Here is an 11,064-nt window from a genome sequence, read left to right on the forward strand (position 1 = left end):
ACATTAATGTCATTGTAAATACTTCAAAAACCTTCTAGATTAGTTCGTGTTACTCTCTATTTCAACATAAACCTCGAGATTAGAAGTTCAATTTTTAAATCCACATTGTTTTTTTATGGTAGTTTAAACAATTAATTATAAAAATAGAATTAACTTTTTTCCTCTTTCATTAAATTAGTGTTTTTCAAATTAAGTTTTCATCAATTTCACTTTCTTTTTTGTTACATAGGTGGAGAATCAAATCTCTACCTTTGAAGTTAATGTATAATCTTTATGCTAGTTAAATTACGCTCATGTTTGGCATGATTAATTTCATATTAAAGATCCATTCTCATTAGTATGATAAATGTTTGATGGAGTTCAATCTTCAAATAGTAATTCAAAGTCTACTTATATTTTAAAATCATGTTGCTAAGTTCTAAAATTAAATATATATTTTTTATTCAACGTCCCAATATTATATAATTTCAGCAATTTGTCTCCGAGTTCATAATAGAATATTAAAAATGGATTCAGAATTTTCTTTCTTTCTAATTTTATAAGACAAACAAAGAGTACTACTTCAGAATCAAGGATTAGAATTAGAAATATGAGAGATATTTATCTTTAGGTTCATAAAATCATAAACTGTTGTACAGAAAAATAAAATTTGAAAAATCATGTTAAAATCACACAGCCTGATTCTAACTCTGATATTAATACAAATTAGTGGTTGATCCCAACACCAAACATCTACAACACTTCAGTAATACTACAACCCTGTGAGAAATAAGATTTATGTATGCAAATGCAACAGAGTACAACTAAACTCAATCTTAGCCATAACTCAAGCGGGAATCTACAGGTCGCATGGTTGTTTGCCGGCGAGGGATTCCAATTTCACAAGCATTCACTCTGGCCGCAAACCGAAGCGAGCAAAGCGACTCATTCACAGATGATGGGTCAGGTGAGATATTGACAAACATCAAAGTTTTTGAGTCTCCGCCTAGGCATGGCTGTTTACGTACATATTTGCAGACAAACTAGTTAGATGCTTCCATCAGGTGATTTTGATAAGTGAAATGGAAAATTATGGGCTTAACTTCCTATACTAAATGTTTAAGCCCCTAGAAACCGCTCTAAACAAGTCCCCAAGTAGTTCTATCTAATATTAGACCAGAAGAAAAGATCAAAAGATTTAGTTTAGAGAAATCACGTGCCTGGAGAAGATATGTAAGCTTGGAGTTCCTAAACGGAACATGGTCTTCCTTCTTAGCCAAGGCAAATATGACATCGCTCAAACACGACAAACTTTTGTTGATAGCCTGATGATTATAATCAGGAAAAATGGAAGTTAGAACCAATTATCGCGGAGAATGGCATCAGATTCTGAAGGTTAGCATGAATTGCGAGAATGCATGAGCATGTGACAGTAGGTACAAGAGTGAGAACGAACCTGTGTTTCCTTCAACCGATCCCCAGTTGCCCCACTCCTTGAAAGCCGTTCACTCCCAGCAAGATCAATGAGATTTAGAACCCCCTGAACTTGTTGTTCAGTGCTCTGGGGAAGAGTGAAGGAAAAAAATTCAGCTGATATGTACTACAAAATAAATGAACTACAATGCGCATGCGTGCGGATTATAAGGAAACCTGCCTCATTTATGCCTGATATACGCAGTGTAAATACAAAATGACTTCTTGATGACTGCTCATTCATTTGAGTTCTACCTACGGACCTGAGAATCAAATCCAATTCAAATTAAGTTCTGTCGTTCAATCTGATCCTCTACTTTGCACATAAACTACGTGGGTAAAAGAAATTTAGAGTTCAAATTGTCATTTTCAAAGTGATGAACCTGCTGTGAGCAGCCTGCTGAAGGAGTGAAGAGATCTCTCTAATACTGCAGACATCAACGATGGTGAGATCTGAAACGTGCGTGTTCCCGTTTGCATCATGTTTAATGGTGTACTGTTTACCAAGAACACCATTTTCTGTCCTCACTATGTCTGAACCGCTTGATCGATGTGTTGACAGTAAATCACGGATGGTTTCATTATATATTTCTAACATGGAAACCTACAACAATAAGCACTAGAAATTTAGAGGGGATTATACAAAGGTTCTAGAATTAAAAGTACAATTGATGGTCAAACTAAAAATTGTTTGTTTTTTACCTGCATTTTGTATTTCCATCCCTGAGATTGAAGGGATTGACTAGCTTGAAATATTTGTTCAAGAGATCGTGGTATCAACCCTTTCTGCTCTGGAGCTTCGGGTCTTCCCATCATTGTATAAGTTTTACCAGATCCTGTTTGACCATAAGCAAATATGCAAACCTGACAAAATATCAGGTTGGTAAGTTTTCATTTCAAACAGGCATCAAATGTGATATAACATTGAACAGAAAATGTGGAGGAAAACCAGATTATCAAGGAAAAGAAAAGATTGAATCTTAATGAGCTTGTTAAAATTTTAATGAAAAACAAACTTTTACGTGTTAGAGAAAGAAGGGGAGCACTATAATGGAACAAATGGAGGGAATAACAATCACATCAATATAGTCTGAAGCACTCTATTCATAAGGATTCACATAAAACGAGAGAAAAGCAGCGTTACCTTGTAACCATCAAGTGCACTCTGCACCAGTTGGGATATTTCTACAAAAACATCTTGCTGTGATGCTTCATGATTAAACACCTTGTCAAATGTGAATGGATATTTCTGCCCTGTTAACAACATAATTACATTGAATAAATGATTCGCCTCTAGTCAATTTGTATCATCATTTGTTGTTTGCAAAAATAACCGCTCAATTCTAACAAATTTCTACAGAGACATGAATTTCTTCATACCACTTTGTGACAAATCAATACCCCGGCCAAGAGCTTCTGTTGATGTTGGATAGGAGACAACCGTGGTCTCTACACCATCATCTGGTAGCAAGGGTCGCACTCGACAGAATACGCGAATATTCCCTTTTAATTCCTGCCCATTGAGACAATAAAATAAATTTAAAGCCAACCACCTAATGGCCTAAAGCCAACAGAATTAAGCACATGAACGGTACCAGTATTGTGTTGTGAAGTTTTTTTCTTAACTTCTCTCCCTCTGTAATTTGCAGCTCTGCATCTGCCAGGCGGCTTTGTAGGTCACTGATATACCTTTTCTGTTCTTCATATTCTGATCTAGTCTGGAAAGCAGATAAATCTGCCCTCTGTGAGGAAGAGAAGGCATTGTTGAGTGATTAGAAGAAAACATTTTACTAGGATAGGAAAGGTCTGCTCCACAAAAACAATATAATAAGCAATTCATGAATAGCTATCACTTACTTTTAATTTTTCATTTGCAGCTGTTAGTTGGTGATCGAGCATGGATATTTGCTCCCTTTGTGAAGAGCATGTCTCCTGAAGCGAAGAAAAAGTTTCTGTTTAAGAAGATTGTGATGCCAGGAACTTCAATGAGTTAACATAGGTATGGCCTTTACCTCCAAGGAATTTGTTTTCACAGTCAGGCTATCCAATTCAATAGATGATTTACCGCTGAACTCTTTAAGTTTCTCCATTTCAGCGGTCAAGGCCAGCACCTGACTTGTTAGACGGTCACGATCATTTCTCACTTGTTGTAGCTCTTCCCGAAGACACTTGATTTCATTCGTCAATGAATCTTTTTGTTTCATTGCCTCCTCTAATGAAGCCTATATGAGATAATCAACTGCCACTTATTCTACCGCCCATGCAATATATAGCAACTACCACTTAATTTATTGATAACGTGCAGATTATTGCAGCAATATAAAATTAGACTACTAAAAGAGCTTCACACAAACATGTACTTCTTCACTCGGCTATAGGTCGCACCCACGTTACTTGTGCAGGGTCATGGGGGAAAGTAAAAATTTAGTAAACAGATGGAACAAGTTCTTGAACTTCTTGTCAAGCCGTTTCAAAGGTAAAAAGAGAAGGGAAAAGAAAAAAAGTTATGCAAGCTCAAATGTTATGAATCGTCTTACTTTCAAAGATTTTAATTGTTCCTGCAGCGTCTTATTGTGACCTCTCAATGTGCTAAGATTCTCCACAACTGTCATTTTCTCCATTCCTACTCGTTTGAGTGACTCGCTGGTCGTATCAAGGTCAGCTTGGAGTTTGCTATTATACTGTTGAAGACTGATATTATACTCTTGTGCCCTCTTGTACAAATCTTCATTAGAGGCAAGCTGTATATTTTCAAGGAGCGAGGATTAGAATTTGCATAAATCAGCTCAGTGAATATCCATTCTTGAAGAACATGCTAATGTAGAAAGAATTTGAAGTCCAATATGGGCTATATTACCCTCTTTTCAGCGGCTAATTTCTCTTGTAGAGCTTTCTCAAGGTCGCCTGAAAGTGAGGCTTGTAAACTCTCGGCTGCAAGTCGGGCATCTTTCTCTCTTTTATGACTCTCCATTGCATCCTAAATGTACCAAAACATAAAAAGGAACAAAGAATGGTAAAAAGAAATATAAAGCACTATTGGCACACAAAATACCAATAAGCATTAGCAATCTATAACCCTACCAACTTATCAGATTCTTCTTTAGTAAATTTCTCTTCCAAAGAAGCAACATTATTCCTTAGCCCTGAAATAGTGGAAGAGAGCTCGTCCGCTCTTTCTTTCATTTCCAGCTCTGGAAAACAGGTGGAACACAATATGTCATAGGATTGCTCTTTGTTAATATCAAGTTACTGGCAGCAGTAAGAGCCCATGAAAATCAACACTGTAAAATTACCTATAGCAGAGCATTTCTTCTCGGCAGATTCCAGAGCAGTTCGAAGTCTTTCCTCTTCAAGTAGATGACTTTCCTCGATTTGTTGAAACCATTTTATGCAAAGCTTGAGCCTCTTATTATGATCAGTTATTTGATCCACTTTCCCCTAACAAAATTTTGTCAGGAAAAATGGTACAGCATTAGTAAAACACTTCCGGACAAGGAGATGCAAGAAGAAAGATTAAATATTTTTTAAAAAAACGTAGATAATTTCAGTCATCCAACCTTCAGATCAAATTTCTTCCCTTTTAGCTTCTCACTTAACAACGCATCAATCTCTTCTTTCGTGAACTCTACGGTGCCACATTCAGAATCGTCGGTGCTACACGCATCATTAGCAGAAACCCCCTGCCTATTGTTAACATCTACAAACGGCTGTCTTCCTCGGGCACCAGCTGCAGGTCCTAATATTCTTCCAGCCGCAATCTTCCTCCGTTTGTCTAAAGGAATATCGTCTGGAACATCCTTCTTCTACATGATTGTTTCAGAAACAGTCGTGACGTAAGTAATATAATACGGAATTGATTTGTTGGGGTCCAAAACTCAATCATTTTGAACTCAATAGGGAAAAATAATTTTAAACTAAAACACTAAACATCACGATATTTCTATTAGAACCATTGATTTCAACTTGCTCTCAGTTCTTAGTTCAGCGATTTATACAATAAACCAAAAAAAAAAGGTGATCAAGAAACCCTCGACCATGACAAACTGGTGAAGAAATGAAGTTATATTTGCTAATTTCCCTGACATCCTAACAAATAGAACAAGATCAAAGAGTAGATTCGACATACAGCTGGACTACGAGGGGGCCTATTCTGGTTTCGAGACGCCATATTTCTTCAAATCCAGCAAGGATCAACCTCCGATAAAGTCCTGGATAGTTGTTCCCAGAATGAGGCCAACGGCGGCGGAAGATATCGATTGGCGCTGGAAATTTGAAAGATGAACAGTGAAGAAGCTCTGGGAGTGTGGGGAGGAAGACAAAATGGAACGTTGAGATCTGGTTCAGGTTTCTCTCGGGTCGAAGAGGGGAAAAAGGGCACACAAGATTTTGAAATTTGAATTGGCGGAATCGTAACACGCGCTCCGCAATAGAGACGTTACTCATTTGGGCTGGGCTTTTTCTTTTGGGCCATATTGCTTTTTCAGGCCCAATCATTTTCTACCTTTATTTATTTGATAATAAATGTGAGATTATTTACTTTCCATTTTTATATTTGAAAAGTTCGTCCATTAAATAATGGATTGTACCGTTGTTCTCTAGAGATAGTTGTCACTGTCTTACTTTGTCTATTGTTTATTTTTTTATGACAGTAATTTGTCAAAATCTAACAAGGAGCGGTCACTATGACATCATTACAAAAAATTTGATCAAAATTTTCCATCAACGGTAAAGTTGGTTTAGATTTTTCTTTTTTAAATTTTTTTTAGAGATATATTTTTTCGTCCTTAGATTTTGGGCTTAATTTCTATTTGATCTACAAATTTTAAAATATTATAAATTTAGGTCTCGTTTGGTAACAATTTTATTTTTTATTTTTGTTTTTTTAAAAGTAAACTATGCACATTACTTCTATCTCCAAATTTCTTTCTTTATTATCTACTTTTAACTAATTGTTTAAAAAATCAAGCCAAATTTTGATAACAAAAAAAAAAAAAAATGGTTAGTAATTTAATTATTGTACTTAAGAAGATGCACATCATTATAAGAAATATGGATGAAAAATACTTAATTTTCAAAAACAAAAACAAAAAACAAAATGGTTACAAAACGGGACCTAGTTATCCAGTTTCGAGTTTGATTTCAATTTAGTTCCTAAATTTAAAAATGTTATAATTTTACCATTAAGATTGTAGGTTTATTTCAGTTTGATCCCTAAGTTTTGAGATTTACAATTTTAATCTCAATTTTTTCCCAAAATATTCACTTCTAGTCTTTAGTGTTAGTATCTCTATTAGTTAATGTTAAAAAATTATAATTAATTAAGTTTCACTATTGTTCATCATTATTAAATTTAAATTTAAATTTGGGTAATTGTTTTATATGACAAAACTATTAGAAATAAATTTCAATAAAGTAAAATATCATTGTCTATCAGTAGTAGATAGTGACATTTTGTTGTATTTATAAATAAGTTAGCTCATTTTATTATATTTGAAAACATCCTTCTAAATTTTCACTTCATAATTATTTTAAATTAATCAATAGACGATATCAAAGAGTATTTATTGAAAAATCGAGGTTAAAAATGTAAATTTTGAAACCTAGGGAGCAAACTGAAAGAAGGTTTCAAGACCAAACTGAAAGAAAATTCAAATATAAATTGTAAAATTGTAACATTTTGAAATTTAAGAACTAAACTAAAACCAAATTAAAAATGTATGGACTAAAAATGTAGATCATTATGAAACTAAGGGTTTAAAAACTTTCTCCTTTTTAGTTAGAAGTCAAAACTTTTGAACTTTTAATTTGGATAGGTAAGTTTTGCTTACTCTGTCACTTTGTTGAATTCTCGTCAACTTTATTAAGGAAAGTTTTTAAACATTGAAAAATCCTTTTAGCCTTCCCAATTTTTAGGTTGTTTTAGAAAAATATCATTTTATTATAAATATTATTATAATAATAATAATAGATTTCCATTAGTGTCATGCTTAGTGTTCAATGTCAAGTGTCATTTTTTCATTACCACGTGTATTGGTCATGTGTCATTCAACCACCTATGAATAGTGTCCAAGTGTACCACTTCCTACTTGCCAAAATATGCATTATTTCAGAAATTATAACATGCAAAGAAGAAGGAGAATATAGGGTTAAAGTTTCAAAAAAACTTATCCTTGAAGAATTGAAACCTTCTTCACGAAATCCTGCTTTCCAAATTGATCTACTACAAACCAAGAGACTGTCAAAGAGGACACCACCATAAAAGTTTCCTTTGTATTCTCTATAGAGAAAGAATTCTTAGGAGTTGTGGGCTCTGAGTTTTGGTAAGAGGGAAGAAAGATTTAATAGAGGAATTTTCTTTTATGTAGGGACATCTTAAAAAAGTGAAACAGGGAGATTGAATATTGTCCCCCTGAAAAAATCTTCTGTGAATAAGATGAAGACCACCAATTCAAAAACCATCCATAATCACGACCGAAATTGAGAGAAAAGAGGAGAAGAAAAATTAATCAAATTTAAAATAATTTAATAAATAACAACTATTTAATATATATGATAACCACCTTATCATATAATATATATTAAACTATATGTTATATCAAATATAACACATATCCTATAGTTTTTATATTGTATCAAATACAATATAATCTATAGTTTGTTTCTCTCTCAATAATGCATGACATTTAATATAAATCACATTTATACTAGTTTAATTATATAAATCTCATTCATATAATTAATATTTGAATCATATTCAAATATATAATTCCTCTCAAATAAAATCTATATTATAATGTATCAAATACATTATATTAATTATATCATATATAATTAAGTTAAATTAATTATATCATATATAACTAATTCCCTCAATTAATTTGAACAATTCAAATTAATCCAAAGTTGATTCTTAATAATCCCTATTAAGCTACAGATGTGACCTTATTGGACCTTTAGATTGAATCTCCAATGGTACTTGAATAATTAACTAAACTCCTTTAATTAAATTATTCAACATCCATTAACTGTCGATCACTCCACTAAAGACTAACAGTTGTACTGATTGCACTATAGATATATTTTTGTGTCCATTGGATGTAACCAGTCAACAGTGCAATGACATTTCACAAATTGCTTGTAAGTACAATTGGGCCAAAATTACCGTTTTTTTCCATGAAGTTACATCTAACTTCTTAAGTACCACGGACCCCTCTAATGAACAATAAGTCATAGTCCAACTATAACCCAACCCCTCTCGACCCAAGAGAGGATGTGGCGCCACATTGTTCAAGTCTTGGAATCAGCCTTTAAGGGAGCAATTTATCTACTTATCCCGACATTAGGGAATGAGTGAATTCCATCTTGTGTAGTTGTGTTCTCAGCTCCTCAATCAGACGAATCCCCAAAATGGTAGGCTTATTGAGTTGGCAATCTAGTCACTTTCACCTATACAAATCAAAGAACCATCTTCATAGGCAGGAATTCACAACTCACTCAGAATTCCGGTAATGTTACCTATGGTCATCCTAGTGTAAGTCTCTATTATTGACAGTGTAATACAATGAGACTAGTCATTCCGTGGTCCGATCTTATACAAAGCCCTTTGTACAGAATACCTCTGCTCACTTGTCTCCATATGAATTATCAGAATAAGATCATTTGTAACATCTACCAAGCGGGCCGTATTCGTAGTGTCACAAGGATAAGGTACCTAACCTTATCTATCTACTACAAACCATTTAGGTTATCATTTAAACATGATCCACTCGTATATCTATACATACATGTTTAAGCTACATATGATAACATTGAATGTTAATTTATTGGTTTGTGGGTTAATGCTACTAAATGTCGAATAAACATTTCATATTTTATTAAATAAATAAAATTGTTTGTACATTAAAATTATAAAATACAGGACCATGAGATTTTGGGTATCAACCCCAACAAAAAGATCCCCGTATCTTGTGGAGAATTTTGAAAGAGATATATGATCATCAAAAAACAATTATTTTTCCTAAAGCTCTATGAGTGGATGCACTTAAGGCCATAAGATTTTAAATTAGTAAGTGATTACAACTCCACATTATTTAAAGTAAGTTCAAAATTATTGTTATGTGGAGAGAAAATTACTGATATTGATATGTTAAATAAGACATTTTCTATATTTCATGTCTCAAATATGCTCATGCAACAACAATATCGAGATAAGGGTTTTAAACAATATTTTGAACTAATTTCATGTCTCCTCGTGGCCGAACAAAATAACAAGTTATTGATGAAAAGTTATGAATCTCGACTAACAAGAACAACATCATTCCCTGAAGTGAATGTTGTGAATTTTAATAATGATTGTGGCCGAGGTCGAGGTCGAGGTCGTGACCGTGGTAGAGGAAGAAATAATTATCATTTTCATGGTAGTCGTTCTAAATATTTAAATCTCAAAAGAACCACACAAAATGATGATCATAAAGGACAAACTCCACAAGATAAGAGTTCAAAAAATGTTGAAAATAAATGCTTTTGTTGTGAAATGACTGGGCATTGGTCACATACCTGTTGTACATCAAAACACTTAGTTGATCTCTACCAAGTCTCCTCAAAGGAAAAAGAGAGAAAAATGTGGAAGCAAAGTTTCATACCAGGATAATGATATATTTGACCCATCCCATATGAAAAATCTGAATGTGGCGGATTTCTCTTAATCTCTTGAAGGGAAAATCGGCATAATTGATGGAACATCAAGTGTTTCATTTGATTTTTAAAATATCTAGATTTAATGATATTTTCTTATTGTAATTATTTTTTTTAATGAAGAAACCCGAATCATCTTCATATGTTGGGTGACTATAAAATAAGTAAAGAATATTTATGTTTGATAGACAGTGTAACTATACATAAAATACTTACAAGTAAAAAATATTTTTCCAAACTGACAATGCTGGAAGCAAAAGTTAATACGATATCAGATTTTGCAAACCTGATTGAAGACTTTAGAAAAACAAATATTATTTTACCTAGAGGAACAAAATTTACAAATGACAATGCATTGCTCTCTAATCAATCAAAGAGAAATCTACTTAGTTTTAAAGATATACGTTGCAATGGTTATCATATTGAGACAGATAGTAAGAATAATGTGGAATATCTATATATCATATCTACTATCTCACATGAAAAATGTATACTAGAAGAGTTGCCTATTTTATCTTCTGGATTATATTATACTCATATACGAGTAAGTGAAACATATGCAACAATGAACCTGAAATTCATGAATCTAGACATATTTGCAATTTTCCATGAACAATTGAGTCATCCAATATCTATAATGATGAGGAGAACTATTGCTCACTTTCTTTTTTTCTTACTTTCTACACTTTAAATTCCTGCATTTAGTTTTCCTGTCAAACCAAACTAATTCAAAATCCCCTGTTTTACTGCTTTCCATAGACCAATTTAGCCTAGATAGATTCTATCTTAGACTCCTCGTGGTTCGACCCCAGATTTACCGCTTGTGCTACTCAATAGTATAAGTAATTAGTTTGATGAAATATAAATATTACTTGATTGATAGAGAGAGGTTTACGATGTCCACTCTTTTGTCCTTTC

General features: G+C 33.2%; 1 protein-coding gene across 1 annotated transcript; it reads right to left on the minus strand.

Annotated features, from left to right (window-relative positions):
- Positions 1-604: 604 nt before the first annotated feature.
- On the minus strand, positions 605-5,833 carry LOC120083258 (kinesin-like protein KIN-14C). Its single transcript, XM_039038930.1, has 17 exons — positions 5,579-5,833; positions 5,010-5,255; positions 4,746-4,890; positions 4,534-4,643; positions 4,310-4,429; positions 3,990-4,193; positions 3,465-3,674; positions 3,310-3,384; positions 3,048-3,194; positions 2,833-2,965; positions 2,597-2,706; positions 2,155-2,316; positions 1,836-2,056; positions 1,634-1,715; positions 1,436-1,540; positions 1,200-1,304; positions 605-995 (listed from the first exon to the last, which is right to left on the minus strand). The coding sequence occupies exons 1-17, from the start codon at positions 5,618-5,620 to the stop codon at positions 816-818; spliced, it is 2,397 nt and encodes a 798-aa protein (XP_038894858.1). The 5' UTR covers positions 5,621-5,833; the 3' UTR covers positions 605-815.
- Positions 5,834-11,064: the final 5,231 nt, after the last annotated feature.

This window comes from Benincasa hispida, chromosome 8 (genome assembly GCF_009727055.1).
Source record: "Benincasa hispida cultivar B227 chromosome 8, ASM972705v1, whole genome shotgun sequence".
Taxonomy (NCBI): domain Eukaryota; kingdom Viridiplantae; phylum Streptophyta; class Magnoliopsida; order Cucurbitales; family Cucurbitaceae; genus Benincasa; species Benincasa hispida.